Source organism: Bubalus kerabau, chromosome 21 (genome assembly GCF_029407905.1).
Source record: "Bubalus kerabau isolate K-KA32 ecotype Philippines breed swamp buffalo chromosome 21, PCC_UOA_SB_1v2, whole genome shotgun sequence".
NCBI classification, from domain to species: domain Eukaryota; kingdom Metazoa; phylum Chordata; class Mammalia; order Artiodactyla; family Bovidae; genus Bubalus; species Bubalus kerabau.
In genome coordinates, this window is record NC_073644.1 from 43,863,520 (window position 1) to 43,883,563 (window position 20,044).

The 20,044-nt window shown below is 41.9% G+C and overlaps 1 protein-coding gene across 7 annotated transcripts in view; it reads left to right on the forward strand.

Moving 5' to 3' along the window:
• The window catches only part of PTPRM (protein tyrosine phosphatase receptor type M), a 661,836-nt gene that overhangs the window by 387,494 nt on the left and 254,298 nt on the right, over nt 1–20,044 (forward strand). For 4 of the 7 annotated variants that reach the window (XM_055559596.1, XM_055559598.1, XM_055559597.1 and 1 more), the window contains exons 10-11: nt 3,650–3,851; nt 6,603–6,762. In XM_055559596.1, the coding sequence (XP_055415571.1) occupies nt 3,650–3,851; nt 6,603–6,762 (362 nt within the window). The remainder of the gene's footprint in view (nt 1–3,649; nt 3,852–6,602; nt 6,763–20,044) is intronic. The other 3 variants (XM_055559603.1, XM_055559599.1, XM_055559602.1) reach the window with 1 other exon arrangement.

The following is a 20,044-nucleotide window of genomic DNA, read 5'->3' on the forward strand; positions in this document are numbered from 1 at the left end:
TGGAGGTGTTGTTAGAATCGACTTGGCCCTCAGCCATAAAAATGGCCAAGTGTGAGCTGAGCCCTGGACTTCCCACCTGGGAGTCCCTGCTGGTCATCCACAGCCTGGTACTTGCTAGGCACTTCCCAGACATGCCGAATGAGCAAATGAAAAAATAAATACCGAAAAGGCACATTACACTTGGGTGCGAGCATGGAGCTGGGTGCCCTTCAGACGTACCACTCAGGAGGAGAGGTGCTTACTGACCATCATCAGCTCCTTGCAGGCCGTGGAGTTCAGAGTCAAGTTCACTCTATTTCCAAGGAACCTTTTTATCCCTGGAATTCAGACTCCCAGGGCTCTGGATGAGTTTTAGGATGGAGGAGCCTGGTAGGCTGCAGTCCGTGGGGTCGCGAAGAGTTGGACACGACTGAGCGACTTCACTTTCACTTTTCACTTTTATGCATTGGAGAAGGAAATGGGAACCCACTCCAGTGTTCTTGCCTGGAGAATCCCAGGGACGGGGGACCTGGTGAGCTGCCGTCTATGGGGTCACACAGAGTCGGACATGACTGAAGCAACTTAGCAGCAGTAGCATGCACTTTCCCACATTTTGTGTCCACTTGGACACAACAGAGTTGCTCTTTAGGGATTTCTTAGATGAAGGAGGGGTTTCACTATTTTTTATTTTTAAGAGGAGTTTATACATGCATTGTGGTGGCTCACTGGTAGAGGATCCACCTGCCAGTGTGGGAGATACGGGTTGATCCCTGGGTCAGGAAGATCTGTCCCCTGGAGGAGAGCATGGCAACCCACTCCAGTATTCTTAACTAGGAAATCCCATGGACAGAGGAGCCTGGCCGGTTACAGTCCATGGGGTCACAAAGAGTTGGACACGACTTAGCAGCTACACAACAATAATATGTGCATTGTTATGGGTCAGGGAGAGAGAATTTGTGCTTTTAAATAAATTATTGAGGGGTGTTACCAAAAGAGAGTTAAGAAACCCAGTCTAGCTGATCCTGCAAGGTCATGGCTAGAGGTGAGCCCGAACCCCTCAGCCCTGGTAAAACAGCAAGTTCTCTGATGAAGCCTTTGCTGTTTGCTTTGCTGTTGGCACCAGCGGAGTGGACATCCTCCTCGCTGCACTGTGAGCAGTGATTTCAGACCACAAAGAGTTCTTAGCGCACTCCATGAGTTACTGCCGGATGGATGGTGGGGACACCGTCACAACTGCCAGGGTTTAGCAGATCCAGAGATCCTCAGGGTGGGATTGGGAAGGATTTATGAATACGCGGAATGTGAGCTCCAGCTCGAGACAGGGTAGACAGGTCTTTGGTTTCAGTCTTGAACTCCCAGCAGTCTCTCTGAAATCATTCCCTTCTTGTTGTGTTCAGTCATTAAGTCATGTCGGGCTCTTTGTGACCCCCACAAACTGTAGCCCCCAGATTCCTGTGTCCATGGGATTCTCCAGGCAAGAATACTGGAGTGGTAGTCATTTCCTACTCTAGGGGATCTTCCCAACCCAGGGATCAAACCCACATCTCCTGCATTGCAGGTGAATTCTTTACCACTGAGCCACCAGGGAGGCTAGGCATGTTCCAATTAACTTCTAGGTTGCATCTCTCTTTAATCCACCAGATAGCTCCCTCCCCACCAGTCAGTCATCACACTGAGTCACCATGTGAGACCCCAGCCCAGAGCACCGTGCTTGGCACCCAAGAGACATGCAGTAGAGATGTTGTGAATGAGTGAAGTAATGGACTTGGGGGGAGCGGTTATGTTGTCACAGCTTAGATCTGCTTTCTCTGGGGCTCTCAGGGTGGGAGTCAATGTAAGCAGCTAGGTACACAGAGGTGGCATTGAAGTCACTGGATAGGAGCACGAGTGGACTCAGTCTTACTCTTGACTCCGAGGAACCTTGAGAAGGAAACCAGCGAGAGGGTTAACAGCAGATCTGCTGCCAGACTGATGGTGTCGTGCACGGCGGTGATTAATACATACAGCAAACATTTTCTTGCCATTGCTTAGTTGATTCAATCTAAATATTCTCTCAGAGAGGTCTCCTTAATTATAATGACATGGTATAAATATAAGAAGAAAGAATGTCAGTTATCACTTGGTATAATAACAGTGTTAGTGTTCATGCACATAAATTATAAGTAACTTTAACCTATTTGAAAGCAAGAAAAGTGCTCAGTTTTGCAATTTAAAACTTTTGAATATGCTGCATTTAAAAATTATATCATTACAACCAGGAGAAGTTAGTAATCACCCCTAAAATGCATGTTCTTGAGAAGTTGATGAACTACTTAGAGTGAAATTCTTTCAAGCATCATTTGAAAGGGCAGAATTTAAAGACATCTATGTTATATTTATTTTCATACAATCCAGACTCATCCAGGATGCTTTGAACACTATTATGTGATAAACATCATGAAAACTTCCAGAAATGCACTGAGTCCAAAATGGCAGCTCCTAGTTATTTGGGCATTTTAAGTTTTCGTTAATTCAAATAAAATGACTCACCGACATAGAAGATGAACTTATGATTACCCAAGGGGGAAAGGGAGGAAGGGGTAAATTAGGAGTTTGGGATTAACAGAGTGTAGGCTCCCCGGATGATTCAGTGGTAAAGGGTGGATTCATGTTGATATATGGCAAAACCAATACAATATTGTAAAGTTAAAAAATAAAATTAAATTAAAAAAATAAAAAAAGAATCCACCTGCCAATGCAGGAGACGTGGGTTTGATCCTTGAGTCAGAAAGATCCCCTGGAGAAGGAAATAGCAACCCACTCCAATATTCTTTCCTAGGAAATCCCATGGACAGAGGAGCCTGGTGGGCTGCAGTCCATGGCCTCACAGAGTCAGACACAACTGAACACATATCCACCTTGTTGTTTAGTTGCTATACTTCATTTTTTAAAGGATTTTTTCAATTAGTAATAAAGTGAAATAAAATGTTCAGCTTCTCAGTCTCACCAGCCATGTTCCCTGTGCTCCATGGCCACTTGTGATTAGGGGCCACCACGCTGAATAGTGCAGAATAGAACCTTCCCGTCCGACTGTCCTATTGGACAGCTTTGCTCTAAAGAAGAAAAGTGAATAGGACACTGTCACAAACACCACAGTCATGACATCAAGAGCTGCTGACGAGCGTCTAGGATTTATTTTTGGAGCAGATATCTTTGCCCACATGGAGTAGAACGCTTAAAAGTACCCTTGTTCCCAGTAGACAGTAATCCTCTTCAGTACAAAACCAGACTCTGGCCCCTGGGTGAGAGATGAGGCCCTCTCCTTGTCGGGTCTTATCTGTTTGAGTTGGTTGTCTATTTTGTTATTTTGTTTTAAGCCATCTGTAATGTAGTTTTCCAACATGACATTTTGAAAGCAAACAACTTCAAGATATTAGCTTAAACATGAGCTCATTCTTTATGTTCTAATCTACTGGCTTTCAGTTCCTCTGTCTATAAAAGTAACAACTCGTAACAGTTTTGGCCGAGTTCCTGTGCCCGTTCACTGGGTCCAGGATTCGAAGTGTCCAAGGGAACAGGAGGGCTTATCATCAAGCATCTGACAGTGCATGCATCACGAGGGTTTATTGGATAAAGACGCCATCTTGGTCCATCTGCCCAGACACTTCATCACATTCTTATTCTCTTACAGATCACCTACAAAGCAGTCAGTTCCTTTGACCCAGAAATAGATCTATCCAATCAAAGTGGAAGAGTTTCAAAACTGGGAAATGAAACCCACTTCCTGTTTTTTGGACTGTATCCAGGAACCACGTACTCCTTCACCATCCGAGCCAGCACAGCTAAGGGCTTTGGACCCCCAGCAACAAATCAGTTCACCACCAAAATATCAGGTATCATACATTCATGAGCTTTGTCTTTTATCAGAAGTAGCCTTCAAGTACTTTCTCATTCCCGTTGTCAAGTGTGCAAAGCTCACCCAAATGTACATATAAATTTGTATTTGGGAATATATGAAAATCAGACTCATGAAATTTGGTAAAATGCTACAAATATTTACCAGTCAGGAGCTTCAGATCGTCATCCTGGTCGGGAAGTAGGCACTGATTCAAGAGTGTATATTGGAGAACTTTAATGTGAGCAGAAGATCCTGTTCTGAGCACCCTCTGCCCTCCTCCATCCCAAGTTCCCAGAGCAGCTGGGTTGGGAAAATGTCTGTAAGGAGATCTCTCATGATGAAATGCTCAGCAGAAAGGCAGCTTTACATGGAGTCCCTTCCCGAAGGCTCAGCCTTCCCTAGACCTTCACCATTGGTGGTTTCACAACCAGAAAAGAGAGGTGACTACGGGCAGTGGGGAGCAGGGGGAGCCAGGCACTTATATCTGCCAGCTCTTTTCTTGTAGAGACTCAATTATGCTACCCGACAAAAGACGTAACTTGGGAAATATTTCTGGGCACGTGCGACTGTGCAGAAAATGTCTTTGAGCTTCAGACTAGAGGAAATGGAGTTACCATCTGGTGTGGGAAATGCAGCAGCCATAAGCACAGTTCCAGGAACATTTTTCTCTTGCATTTTCCCCCTTTGGATCCAAGTGCAGAAGTATTTGAGTTTGGGCTGTGACTGGTTGGGGGTTAGAAGAGCAGAGTGGGGGTGAGGGAGGTCACTTCTCATCAGTCAGGGTTAGCCAAGTGATAGCCTGATTTTCATGCCTGTTGTCCCTCATCCCTAGTTTTGTGAAAGGTTTTACATTTTCCTTTAAAACCGAGGGGAGGAAGATAAACTCAAGTACTGTAAGCATTCTATTAGGTTTTGAGAGAGGAGGGAGGTTTGGAATTTTGATTTTAAGCAGGTATAGCTTAAGGGATAACTTTGCATTGTGTAAGAGTTCATTTATGAGTACAAACTTAACTTGAAGTTTAATAGGCACTTGACAGTTGATAGAAAGTTGTAGCTTATAAAAGCAATGTAGAGAATAGTAAAAGAGGAAGAATACTTGGGAGGTTGAGAAAATGACATTAAGTGGTACAGATGGGTGAAGAGAAAGACCACTGGGCATGGAATCAGAAAATTTGAATCCTAGCTATTATTTTCCCAAGTACTTCTTCTCTAACCTTGATCTAGTGAATTTACCCTGGATGTAAATCAAAATGGTATTAATCTGGTGTATGAATTTATCACAGAGATTTAAAGAGGTCATGTGTACCAATGTACATAGCTTCACATCCCCCTTCTGGGGGTAACTTCTCCCCATGGAAATCCTATTTCCAAGGTTATTATCTTTAAGAGGCTACTCTTTTAGAAACTAATTCATTTTCCCCATTTGTGTTAGATAAAAGTTCTGGTTAGCATGAGTCTGATCCCTCTTAGCTCATCAAGTTCTGCAGCTCTGTCCCAAAGCAAAGCCACTTAACATCTTAGTTATGCTGGAAAGGTTCATTAGCAGTAAATATTTGATTTTTATAGTTCAAAAAAATTTTTTATAGTTTATGGACCCCCCATTTTCTCCTTTCATGGACTTCCAAGAACTACTCTCTACACAAAATGTGATTTCTGTGTCATTAATTGGAGTTCATTTTTAGTAGAATTTGAGCTAATTTTAGTGCTGAGAAAATCCAGTAAATGGACCTGAGCTGTAATCCATGTCTTTTACAATAAAAGCTTTTTATATGTAAGAGATTTTAGAAACTGTATTTGCAAAAAATGATCTTTAATGTTCTCATCAGGTACGTAGACCTGAGGGTCTTAAAAAGGCCATGTTCCCGCACCCCCAGCATCACAGCCTTCATGAAATGATGTCTCGGGTCCACAGTGATCACAAAATTATTCAAGAGCTCTGTTATCTTGTCATAATTAGACTTAATCTAGAAAACAAAGAATGCCCAGAAATGGCCTTGGAAATAGGAATTGTGCTGCGAAGAGATTGAACATTTGTAGAATTATATTTGCCCCACCCTCTTTGTCTGTAATCCCTTTGAATTCCCGTAATAACCCTACAGGATAATTTCTCCTGTTTTAAAAGATGAGTAACCTGAAGCTTCAGAGATAATAATTGTCCCTGAGCTTTCATGCTGGTTGAAACAAAATGCAGCAGAAGGTCAAACCCAAGCCTTTCTTACTTCAACTCAGTATCTTTCTCTCAGTCCTACTTTCCAGAAGAGCCCACAAGTGGTCATTAAGTCCAGCAAGGCCCTCTGACTCCTAAGGACCTCTTCAAATCTTGGATGAACCTTTGGGACACTAGAAACCTTGCCTCAGATGGGAGAACTGAAATGATCAGTTTTATGATCTTAGCAATTATTTCTTAAATTTGCATTTAATTTTTTGAGGAAAACATATGTGCATAAAAACACACAAATTAAACTTATTTTACACTTTGCAATATAATTACAATGCTGTGCATGAATGTATGGGTGTAATGGCTACATCCATCAAGGGAGAACCCAGATCAATAAACAGAGTATTACCAACACCTCCTAAGTCCCCTCATGCCCCCTCCCAGGTTACACTCAAGACCAAAGTCAACAATGCTGGTTGTAACAGTTGTCCCTCTTGTTAAAGGTTGGGCAGATACATAAAGGCTGTTCATGGCGATTTATTAATAGACTAAGCGTACTGTGTTCTTCGTGCTCATTGTAAATGAAAGTAGGAAGAAAAGGCAAACCGGAAATCATGGGTTTCCCATCTCCTGCATCTTCCCCAGCGCCCTCCATGCCGGCTTATGAACTGGAGACGCCCTTGAATCAGACGGACAACACGGTGACGGTCCTGCTGAAGCCTGCGCACAGTCGAGGTGCACCCGTCAGGTATGGAGCCGAGAAGGGGTTGTTTTAGGTGAAAACCCAAATCAGATGGGTTCATTTCTCCCCCGTGCCTTCTAGGGATTTGCCGCAGACCTCACTCAGCATGTAAAACCATGTCCTTATGAGTTCTAATTAAAAGAAAGGACTGAGGGGAAAGAAGGGGCTTTGATGTGAGTGATTAAGTGTTGTGTAAGGAGTTTGATTCTGATGCACGTGGTTGTTCTTTGAAGTTAAGGAACAAAAACCCCAATCTGTTCAGAGGTGGCTTTCCTCCTAAAAGGTAATTGCTCTCTGCAGTTTAGTTACCCATGGGCAGATGGTATCAGTGTCCTGAGCTGTATTCCTTAAATAGACATTGTGAGTTATTTTTGTCTATTTGTTTTGTTTACATGGAGTTTTAAATCTTTAATCTTTAGTAAACCAACTAATCTTTCCATTGAATGTGTACTATATAACTGTACTTTTTTAAAGAAACAGGGGATTGGAAAGACAATTGTGAAGTCTTTATTTGAACAGATTTAGGTTTATTACCACCATGTAGAACCCATTTCTCATCACATGATGATTTATATAGCCAAGAAATTACAAATTATAACTTTTACAGTGAATGAATAAAATAAATGTATTCTTCTTAGGAAGGAGCAAAGGAATGCGTCAATAACTCTTGAATATGAACTTGTCATAAGCTCAATAATTTATATAAATGAAATTTCTAGTCATTTCAGAAGTATTCTGATATTTTGTGCTATCAGAATCGCTTCCCTTCAAAATAATCTATTCCTTTGAATAGCATTCTCCAAGGAAACATTTACATTCACAAATAAGGCTGTGTGGGGTTCATTTCCATGTGCCTTTTGTAGAGTTTTATTTCATTAACCTTCTGAAACCTGGCCGTCTTTGATCACGTTTTCTCTACAGTATCAAAGAGTGAGTCACTGAACTTCCTTCTGCCTGATAAGATATATAAGTTTCAGTTCACAGGCTCAGGATGAAAAACAGACAAGCATTAGTTGATAGAGAGATCAAATTAGTGTAGAAACAGACATTTTTATTTGAAAACCCTACAAAATGGCAAGAGACAATTTTTAATTTACTCTGCTTTCTTAACGTAGTAGCCCCTGTAAGGGATTCCGGATGGCCATTCATAGGCCCAGGGAGTGAGAATGCTCTGAAATATGTAAAAGCTCTCTTCCAGGTGTAAGAATTATTTCTGCAAGAAGAGCAATGCCACTGACACTACCCAGGCCCTTTGGGTTGATATGTGTGGCGCTGATATGGGTTGCACAAACTGAATGACCCAGACTCACCCTCATTAGGTGTCTGTCCAAAACCCAAGCGTACCTATAACCATAAGTCAGACTCTGTTCACTCCAGAATGCTGAATTATTATTAAAGGATAATTCACTCTCCAGCCGTGGCCTTGAGAACATTGTTTTTCTCTGACCAGTTTAAGAGCTGCCCAGACTCAGCAATAACAGGCCATGAGGACAGGAGTCAGGGTTGTGTCGAAAGGCTTCATGATGACATGAGGGGGTGGAGGTCATTTACTTTCAGAGCCTCCAAACTGAATGAGGCTGAAATCCTAACCATTTCTCCCATTGTGTTCTATTCTTACAGAAACTCCTTCACACTTTTTCGGTTCTTGTTGCTTCTTTCCTCCTAACCTTTTCAGCTGGATTGTCATATATATCTTTGTGTAGGTCTTTCCAAGTCTTAGGTTTTCCTGTAACATTTCTTTGGGCAATCCATGTTAGTCCTCTCCCCAGAACTCCTTTTCTTGTCTTTCAAAATTTTCAATTGTGCCCCAAATGACTATTCATGTTTTCTACCATCTGCCTTGCTAAGACATGATTTTGTTCTTTTCCTTTACATCTTGGGCTTCCCTGTGGCTCTGATGGTGAAGAATCTGCCTGCAGTGTGGGAGCTGCTGCTGCTGCTGCTGCTAAGTCACTTCAGTCGTGTCCGACTCTGTGCGACCCCATAGACAGCAGCCCACCAGGCTTCCCCGTCCCTGGGATTCTCCAGGCAAGAATACTGGAGTGGGTTGCCATTTCCTTCTCCAATGCATGAAAGTAAAAAGTGAAAGTGAAGTTGCTCAGTCATGTCCGACTCTTAGTGACCCCATGGACTGCAGCCTACCAGGCTCCTCCATCCATGGATTTTCCAGGCAAGAGTACTGGAGTGGGGTGCCATTGCCTTCTCTGGCAGTGTGGGAGACCTAGGTTCAATTCATGGGTTGGGAAGATCCCCTGGAGAAGGGAATGGCAACCCACTCCAGTATCTCGTCTGGGAAATCCCATGGACAAAGGGGCCTGGTGGGCTACAGTCCGTGGGGTCACAAAGAGTCGGACATGACGGAACTACTAACACTTTCACATTTGTTTTCAGAGACTCTGGAGCTTAACTAGTTAGTTGGAGACACCCTCAGGCTTTTTATTTCTATGTCTATAAAAATACAAATTCAGATGCTGATCAGGGTGTCCAAAATGCAGGTGCCCCATCATTTCATCAGGCCCAGCTCTAACTCTGAGACGATTTCAGTTAATGTTGTCATATGCTCTTTCACACCTGTCATACCGCCTGATTTTCTGAGTTCAGCACTGTTTCGCTTTTATGAAACATCATCTTGTTATTGGCTAACCATCCCTGGGACTGGCCGGGGTCACTTTGCATTCTACCTCTATTATACCTGCTTTCACAATGTTAGCAACTTGAAATGAACAAATTTACTATTTGTATCCATCATGGAAATCTATAATGCTAGAATAGAGATCAATTCTTGTGGCAAACTCTTACATATCATTATAAAGAAGTCCACTACAGATGCTACCTTACTGGAAGGATGCTTGACTTAAATGGGAAAATTTTATTGGCACAAGTTTGAGAAAGGAAATTATCTCAGACTCACCTGTCAAAAAGATTTTTTTGCAGAAAAATGAATATTCTCTTCAAGAGATTCATTATTATAGTGCAGCATAATGGGACTGATTATCTATTGAGTAGATAGAAGCCCAATATATCTAGAAAGACTAGTTTGGAAAAAAATTGTCCATAATACTCTCAGTCTAAATGGGTTATATGAAAATTTTCAATTTCATTTAATGTTTAGAGAGATAAGAACTCTGATTAGGGAATCAGAGGGACCTAAAATATAAAGCCATAATGTAGATTGAAACATTTGAACACATCTGGAAATTTGCAAAATGCACATGTAATCAAACTGCAATACAAGAAAGCTTTTCCCAAATGGTAAGATAAATACGAGAAGAGGAAATGGAAGCGAACATCTGTTAGCTTTCCTGGATTTTGCACAGTATTATGTGTTCAAAAGTACTGTCATTGTGTGATTGCAAAGAACCCATTCTTTCGATTGATTTGATTTTTCTTGAATCCGTATTCATTGATGTTGAAAATTTAGTCATACTTCACTGAGGCACTTCACTAAGTGAGGTGGTTGTATATTGATTCCACTACAGACACTCTTCTTGCTTAATGCAGATTCTTGAAATTGCACTAAACTCTCAGCGTAAGTGATTGTTGTCTTTTTATTGATCAACACACCAGCTCTGTCACATAAAATTATTTAAATCCCAAGATGGCCAGGAGGAACACAGGGTCCATCATTCCGGCAGGTAAACAGGCACCCAGGACAGAATTTTAATGTCTGTCCATGGGTTCAATTTTTTTTTTCTTTAATAAGACGGGGAAAAGCTTCATTTTCTTTAACTCATTTAGAATCACCTGCATTCTCTCTCTTCTCCTCTCCACTGTTTATTATGTGCAGACACAGTCCGACGGAGAAAACCCTTATAATCTGGCAGTAAAAGAGCAACTCTAAATAAAGAATGAGTTGCACACAAAGGGCTGTGCTTTTCTTGCACCGACAGAAGTTCTGTCTGTGATTTTACTCCCGTGATGTATGTGTTTGTATTGTAATCTGCTCTGTGCAGTAACCCTCATTAATGATGTTTTATACCTTCTAATGGGCTGTAGCTTGAGACTCAATCACGTTGTTGTAATTCAAATGACTCTCATTTTTGTTCTTTAGGCATTGTTGCTTTAATTTGTTCCTAAATGTTTTGGAGCTCTGTGTCTTCTTAATTAAAACTCAGAGCTTGAGTATGTTAACTAATTAAATATTTTGATATTCATTTCAGTGAAATGTTCAAAGATTACCAAATCATTCTTTGATTCATTCATTCAGGAGAAACTATTGAGTGGGGAAAACATCTATTACAGTTGTGAGTCTGCAGGGAGAAGGGGAAGGAGGGCAGAAATCACATCAGCCACCAGGACATTAGGGCTGAACTGCGTGAATGTAATTTTAATTCATGGCAGTAACTTTGTTCTTCTAATAAAGAGAAAGCCCCAATTTTTTTGTTGTTGTCATTGAAATATACTTGATTTACAATCTTGTGTTTAATTTCTGCTGTACAGCAAAGTGACTGTTAGACATATATATGTATAACTTTTTAAGATTCTTTTCCACTACAGTTTATCATAGGATATTGAATACAGTTCCCTGTGCTATAGAGTAGGACCTTGTTTATTCATTTTATATATAATACTTTGCATCTGCTAATCCCAACCTCCCAGTCCATCCTTCCCCCACCCTCTGACCCCTTGGCGACCATGAGTCTGTTCTCTCTGTCTGTGAGTCTGTTTCTGTTTCATAGATAAGTTCATTTGTGTCATACTTTCAGTTCAGTTGCTCAGTCATGTCTGACTCTTTGCAACCCCATGAATCGCAGCACGCCAGGTCTCCCTGTCCATCACCATCTCCCGGAGTTCACTCAAACACACGTCCATCGAGTCGGTGATGCCATCCAGCCATCTCATCCTCTGTTGTCCCCTTTTCCTCCTGCCCCCAATCCCTCCCAGCATCAGAGTCTTTTCCAATGAGTCAACTCTTCTCATGAGGTGCTCAAAGTATTGGAGTTTCAGCTTTAGCATCAGCCCTTCCAAAGAACATCCCGAGCTGATCTCCTTTAGATTGGACTGGTTGGATCTCCTTGCAGTCCAAGGGACTCTCAAGAGTCTTATCCAACACCACAGTTCAAAAGCATCAATTCTTTGGCGCTCAGCTTTCTTCACAGTCCAACTCTCGCATCCATACATGATCACTGGAAAAACCATAGCCTTGACTAGACAGACCTTTGTTGGCAAAGTAATGTCTCTGCTTTTGAATATGCTATCTAGGTTGGTCATAACTTTTCTTCCAAGGAGTAAGCATCTTTTAATTTCATGGCTGCAGTCACCATCTGCAGTGATTTTGGAGCCAAAAAAAATAAAGTCTGACACTGTTTCCACTGTTTCCCCATCTGTTTCCCATGAAGTGATGGGACCAGATGCCATGATCTTCGTGTCATACTTTAGGTTCCACATATAAGTGATATCACATAGTATTTGTCTTTTTCTTTCTGACTTACCTCGCTTAGTATGGTAATCTCTAGGTCCATCCTTGTTGCTGCAAATGGCATTGTTTCATTCTTTTTATAGCTGAGTAATATTCCAGTATATCCATACCACGTCCCTCTTTACCCATTCACCTGTCGATGGACATTTGGGTTGCTTCCTTGTCTTTAGCCCTGATTATTGTAATGCTGTGCATTGGTAGTCATCAGAGACTTACATGTGGTTGGCCTCTCAGTTGAATGCTTCCTCAACAGATAGGTTTAAAAAGCAATTTGTGAATAGTTTATGTGGCTGAGAATTGGGGCCAAAATCTTAAAGCAAATAGGAATTTCATTGCATTAAGAATAAAGAAGAGCAGAGGGCATAAGGAATTGAAGGCATATTTTGCCTTACTTTTTCAATGTGTGTTCTAGTTAATTAAGATTTCAAATGAGATAGGAAATATTTCTTGCTAGTCAAAGGCAAGCATAAATGCTTTATTCATCCAGACCACTTCTGATTTAAAAACGAAAAACCTGCATCATGTAATAGCTGCAGTTTCATATAGAAGTCAAGAATTTGTTTATTTTTATATAACATGTCCAGAATTTTGTTAGACTGGTTTTGCCTTGTATTTGTCATCATGGTAGACTGCAAACGTGTGCTGTTTTCATTTACTCCTGTCCTTTTCCCTCATGCTGTTTTGCCTTACATAATAAAGTAGGAAACATGTACTGATATTTAAGGCTTGTTGTTAACTTCTGATGTTTATTGTTTACTCATATTACTCATCAAGGGCTTCCCAGATGGCACTAGTGGTAAAAAAAAAAAAAATGCTTGCAGGAGACATTAGAGACATGGGTTCCATCCCTAGATGAGGAAGATCCCCTGGAGGAGGGCATGGCAACCAACTCCAGATCCCACGGACAAAGGAGCCTGGTGGGCAACAGTCCACAAGATCACAAAGAGTCAGACATGACTGAGCATGAATACACTCATCAAATACTCTTTTGTAATAAATTACATAGAAAATTTTAAGTGCATTAAAGGATGCTATTTTTCTCATTATAGAGCTCTTCTCCTCTGAAAAATCCACTTTTAGTCTTAAAAGAAGGTGAAGAGCAAATTTTCATTCCATCGAGAATAAAGAGGCAGTAGAGCATGGGGTCGCTAAGAGTCGGACACAACTGAGCGACTTCACTTTCACTTCTCACTTTCATGCATTGGAGAAGGACATGGCAACCCACTCCAGTGTTCTTGCCTGGAAAATCCCAGGGATGGCGGGGCCTGGTGGGCTGCCGTCTATGGGGTTGCACAGAGTCGGACACGACTGAAGTGACTTAGCAGCAGCAGCAACTTTTGGACAGTAGAGTAAGCATCTCCCTGGCAAGTAGGAAGGGGGTCTCTCTGAGACCACAGACCCCCCATCTCCTGGGGGACCAACACAGACCACTGCTTCTATCTTAATTTTGTTTGGCTAGTCTTTCTGAGGAGGTGATGTAGGGGCCAAGATTCAAAGTATGTGGATGAATTAAGAAGGACCAGGTGACTTCACTTTCACTTTTCACTTTCATGCATTGGAGAAGGAAATGGCAACCCACCCCAGTGTTCTTGCCTGGAGAATCCCAGGGACAGGGGAGCCTGGTGGGCTGCCGTCTATGGAATCACACAGAGTCGGACACGACTGAAGCGACTTAGCAGCAGCAGCAGCAGCAGAGCAATTGTATTTATTTAAAGAAAATGTGTTCCATTTCTCGAACGTGTTCCATTTGATCTTGGCGCTATATGGGAAATGAGCTTTATTCTCCTTGTGGGCCTGCGTTCATGTCTCCAGCTGGGTATAACACAGCAGTTTTTGTTAAAGGGACTCAGTTTGAGAGCACCAGTGAGTCCGTGACACCTGCTTCCTCTGTCCATGGGATTCTCCAGGCAAGAATACTGGAGTGGGTTGCCATTTCCTTCTCCAGGGATCTTCCTGACCCAGGGATTGAACCCACGTCTCCTGCATTGGCAGGCAGACTCTTTACTGCAGAGTCACCTGAGAAGCCCATAGAATGACTCTAAAAGTCAAGTTCCCTATATGCCAAATGGACAAAGAGTCAATGAGACAATTAACTTGCTTGGCTCAGTAGAATCTGATGTTCTGTGTGCCCTCAAAGAGTCTGCTTGTCCTTTCACTCTCTTAAAAGAAAGGTATTTGTGATTCACTGGGCTGGCCTGATCTGGGGATGAGAAGTGTGTTATACTTACAGAGGGTTGGCGTGGCTGGATGGGAGGAGAGGAAGGGAGATAAGGCTGGATCAGGTGACCTCATGCTCCACACCAGGGGGTGAAGGTGCAGCTGCTAGGCTGCGAGCAGCCATCCGGGGATTTACAGAAGGAAAACGTGTAGGAACCATCAGCCGGAGCCTGGAGGGCAGGTTAGCTGGGCAGGGTGAAGGGCAGATGTGACAGAGGAGGTATACCTGGGACCCCCAGCCCTGCCCGGGTTTTCATCCACCCAGTCAGATACTGCTAACCCTTAGAGCAGGGCTCTTGTAAATGCCAAACACTAATTCTCCTTAGGAACAGGGCTTCGGGGAACCAAAAACATTTAGTTTTTCGGAAGAAAAATAAAGAGAGAGAATGTATCGCCTAATCAGACTGATTGGTGATATTAACAGTTTAAAGTATTATTGAAGTGAATAAAAACTAGCTCAGCCATGACTCTGATAATTTATTGGAAATTACTTATCATTTACAAATATTTTTTAGACCTCAACTTCTGTAAACAGCAAACAGGCAGCATGATTAGTCCCTCTTACTCAGAAGAACCTTCTGGATCATTCTGTTTTTGCTTCTCTCTACATTCCCTTTGCTGTATCACCCTGATGCCTTTGCCCTGAGCCTGTGCTTGGCACTTTGGGGATGATTATTGAATATTATACATGTTGGGATGTGTTTCAATGCCTGTGAATGGATGAGGTGCAGTGTCTTGCTTACTGAAAGCCAGAGCACAGAAAGAATGAATGCTCCAGGATGCTGAGCAGATACATGTGGCTAACTCTTGACTGGGGGCCGGGAAGACTCAAGTTTTTGATCACACTGTTTCTATTTTTTTTTTTTTTTTCATTCCTATGCACAGAGGAACCTGTGTTTGTCTCTGCAAAGATAAATGTCTGAGGTTAGAGCTACAGATTACATGAAGGCCCTTGAGCATTGTTTCTAGTGGAGGTCATACGTTATATGTGACCACCTCCCTGGAGGTGAGGTCAGTAGCACTTTGCACCCTCTTCCCACACTAACCAGGACCCCAGAAGCCCCCCATCGGGGGAGGGAGGCAGACGTACAAGTTGAAGTCACTGTCCACTGATGATAGAGAAAGTTACTTGCTGTTTCTTTCCCCTCATCTATCTGGACCACAAGTAAATCTTACAGGCGAATCATTTAAAACCCATCTCAGTTGTAAACCCAGAGAGCTCGTGGCAGATCAGTGCTTGAACAACTTCCTGCCTGATTGACGAATCTCAGCACTGATCTGCTGCGAGCTCTTGGTACTGTTGATCTTCCTAATCACGATTATTGATTCCACAAAGTTGAAGGGATGGGTTTCCAGACATGTTCCCAGATAAGACTGAGAACAGGATCTTGGACATTTTGACAAAGATCTCACTACAGATGCCTTGCTTTCATTTTTTCAAGTGTTACAATCACCTAAGGGCTTCCGAGATAGCTCAGTTGGTAGAGAATCTGCCTGCAATGCAGGAGACCCCGGTTTGATTCCTGGGTTGGAAAGGTCCCCTGGATAAGGGATAGGCTACCCACTCCAGTACTGTTGGGCTTCCCTGGTGGCTCAGATGGTAAATAATCCACCTACTGTCTCACCATCCTGGCACTGTGACTTGAACATAAAGATGCTTTGTAGATATTTGGTAAACAAATAAATGAGTAATTGGCCAATGTTGGTGCTCAAATTTCTTACAACACTTTGGCACTGTTACAAAAGGCAAGATTTTCACCAGACTAATAACTTCAGAGAGCTCTTCTCACTGAGCAGGACATATACTGACACTGGACAGGAAATGCTATAAGGAAACACAGAGAAATGAAAAAATGGGACACAGAGAGAGAGGGAGACCTGGGTTCGATCCCTGGGTGGGGAAGATCCCCAGACACCCCACTCCAGTATTCTTGCCTGGGAAATCCCATGCACAGAGGAGCCTGAAGGGCTGCAGTCTATAGGATTGCAAAGAGCCGGACACGACTGAAGCAACTAAGCGCGCACACACACACAATCTCATAAATACATGAGAAAAGACTACAGGTTCAAAGAGGCTGATAAAGTCAATCTCCAGGCAGACAGTAAAAGCCAGTCCAGGCAGCTGCTGAGAGCTCTGGGCTTTGGGAGCCCAGGGTCCACTTGAAGAGGACCTGACCCCTCTCCGCAGGTATCAGCACCTTGTGATCCTATGGGTGGGGGGTGGGGGGAATAGCCATATAATAAGAACAGGTTTTGTCATTGTCCTCAGCAGAGAACATTTGCTCAACCAGCACTTCTAAATATGCACAGTGTAATTGTTTATGATGAGAACAGCAAAGCACAGGAACATGCTGATGTGCCTTCTATTTTGCCAAAAACGATTTTATTAAGTCTGTTATTACATTATGCTTGTGAGGGTTACCTGTACTTGGTTTTCAGATTCTTCATTTAAGTAACACTTCACTCTTCAATCTGTTAGATACAGAATGATTAGGGAGCATTGTTCATTTTTTCCATATCGTCACATCCCTTTGGAGTTGTTCTCTGTGTCCTTTTTTCATTCCTCTGCATTTCCTTATACTGTTTCCTGTCCAGTGTCGGTATATGTCCTGCTCAGTGAGAAGTGGTAAGAGCTCTCTGAGGTTATTAGTCTGGTGAAAATCTTGCCCTTTGTAACAGTGCCAAGTGTTATAAGAACTTTGAGCACCAACATTGCCAATTATTCATTCATTTGTTTACCAAACATCTATGAAGTATCTTTATGTTCAAGTCACGGAGCTAGGATGGTGAGCAAGCTGTATAAAGAGTTACTGAGGGCATGTGACAGAGGAGGAAACCCAACAAGGAAATCAGGATGTGCTGTTTAAGCTGAAACTCAAAGGAGCTGCAGGAAGTGACCACTCAGGACTGGAAGACCACTGTAGGTTCACTGAAGAGAGGAGCGGCCCATAGAATGGCCTAGGATCAGAGAAAATAAAGAGATGTAGACAGTGGCCATCCCAGAAAATACAATTAAAACTGCATACGCAGTAAGTGAAGTTTGACCGGCACTCAAGAGTATTAATTCGATTTATGAATTTAATGTTGGAAGTGAGCCTTTTCCTGGGCTAATCATTATGTAAAATGTATGTAAATGTAATAGGAAATCCAAAAAGGTCACAAAATGATTTTCATAATTTAGTTTCTGAATATCCTTCAGTACCTCAAACCTAATTAAGTGTGCAATAGATGTTTATTGAATTGAACCTCATCTTTTCCTTGCGAGCAGAAGTCATTATCACTGACGCCTTTATAGATGAGAAGCTGAAGGTCTCAAACCTCCTTTTAACTCATTGAACATATAAGGAAGACGAGGATTTTATATTTATATTCTCATCACTAAATAAAAGTTAAATACTACATTTAAATATTACAGAGGCATTAAAAAAAAATACCCTCCTTTTTACCCTTGGATCAATAGTATTGTTATTAATAAGATTATATTCAGAAGGACTAACTTCAAAGGAATCATTGTTAAAAATACACATTTCATCGGAATGTCACTAGAATCTCACATGCCTATGCTGAAGCCTTTGAAACTTCTCCTGCTTCCCACCTTGTGGGGTCACTGAGACCCCCTCCTTTTCTCCTTTTCTTTCCATACCCCCATAGGTGAGAAAGAGGGTTGGGAGGTAGGCAAAATGAATGAAGAGGGTCAGCTGCGTATGATGGATGGTAACTGGACTTGTCCTGGTGATTACTCTAGAGTGTGTACAGATGTTGAATTTTAATGCTCTACAGTGGAAATCTATATTCCAAAAAGCTGGGGACCATAGAGAATTATTACAAAGAATTCTCTGAAAACAAAGAATTCTCATTAAAGTCAACTAAAAATGTAATGAAAACTTTAAAAATTAATTTATTACTAGCTTTTTTTTTTTTAAAGAACACTCACATGGACCAGAAGTCTTCGGTTTGCATCTGGGCTGCATTGTTTACTCTTGTGTGATCTGGGCATCCTATGAACTCTCTTTCTTTAGTTCTGAAATTGGAGTCCAACACACGACGGATCCATCCATCTCATGACACTGTCATGAAGATTAATACGGTGAAAGTTCTTTGTAAGCTGAAGTGTTGAGAAAGTACAAAACTGTAATATCAGACTTTGCTTAGCAAAAATATTGACCGGATTGGTGTTTAGTTTTTATTCCCCTTTTTTCTTGCTTTTGGTAATGTGCCTAAAAGTTCTCATCATTACTGCCTTTAACTTTTATACCAATATACACGATTATCACTTAAGTAGGGTCTGTGTTCTAAAGGAAACCCATACTTTGACAGTAAACTGATGGTCACTGAAAGAAATGTGTGTGATCATTCTGTAAAATTATCAAAGTTTTAGAAGACCTATTGTTCCATCAAAACCCCACAGTGATGAGAAAGAATTGTTGGTTGGAGTAGTTACAAACAAGGGCCCTTTCCTGGGAAGGCAGGCGTAGAAATGTTCAGAATCATCAAATATGCAGCCAACTCCAGCATGGAGTTTGGTGACCCTGGGTTTAGATCCTGGTGCTTATGTGCCCCATGATCTCGGGCAAGTGGCACAACTTTTCTGTCTCATTCTCCCCTGAAGTAGATGTGAGTGAGAAGGTCCACCTCTGAGGGCAGCTGGGAGGTGAATGACGGGAAGCAGAGCTCTCAGGACAGCATCTAACACAGATGTCCTCTGCTCATTGTAGGAAAGCTCTTCTTATAACTAACTGTTGATGCTATTCTGGTCTGTGAAGACGGTCATGTCTTATAGACAAGAGAGTAGCCCTTGTCTTATGTCTGTGTTGCAGGAAAGCTTCTAAGTCCCAGTAAAATACTCCTGAGCCTCAGTGATGATCTGACAGGAATAATAATTATGATAATAAAAAATGAAGCATTATTGTGACTTAGATGGAGCAGCTATAATGTGTCAGACCCATGCTTGGTCCTTTATGAAATGATTCTAATCGTCAGAGCAGACTTCCTGCTCAGATGCCAGCGCTCCATGCACAGATAAGGAGCTGAGGTCTGGGGTAGGGGGGCGGGGTTGACAGCCACGGTCTCCCTGTACAACACTACGTGGCCTGCAAGGCGCCTCCCAGGAGCCGTCCGTACCACAAACATCGTCCCAGCAGGATCTCTTTGGAACCAAGGTGGTTGCGTCTCCCTCCGCCACCAAGGGCTTTTCTGAAAATTACTATCTTTTCTTTATTGTCTCTTCCAGGGTTAAGAAAACGTATCACACCTTTGTCTTTAGATTATGATCCTTTCAATCTTGGGGGCTTATCAATATTAAGAATCTTAATTCTTAAAAGTTAGAAGCAGGGGTTTGGGGTTGTTGTTTTCATTATTTCTTTGTTATGATCTTTAAGACTTTGTAAAACTTTTGCTCAAGTCTAACTCCATCAGAATCTGTTCAGTGTTTACCAGTGAAATACATTTTGATACTTAAAGGACTTGTGTTGAACAGAGTTGCTTTAGTGTTTGGGATAGTTTTGATCAAATTCATCAGTCTTTTTTGTTGATCTGTATGTTCTTTTTTTCCTTTTAGCATCTTAATAGTCCCCAAAGAATAAAGAAAGAAAATAGCAATTCTTCTGAAATGCTTATTAATGGTTTTTTAAATTGTTCCCTCTCTTTTATTGA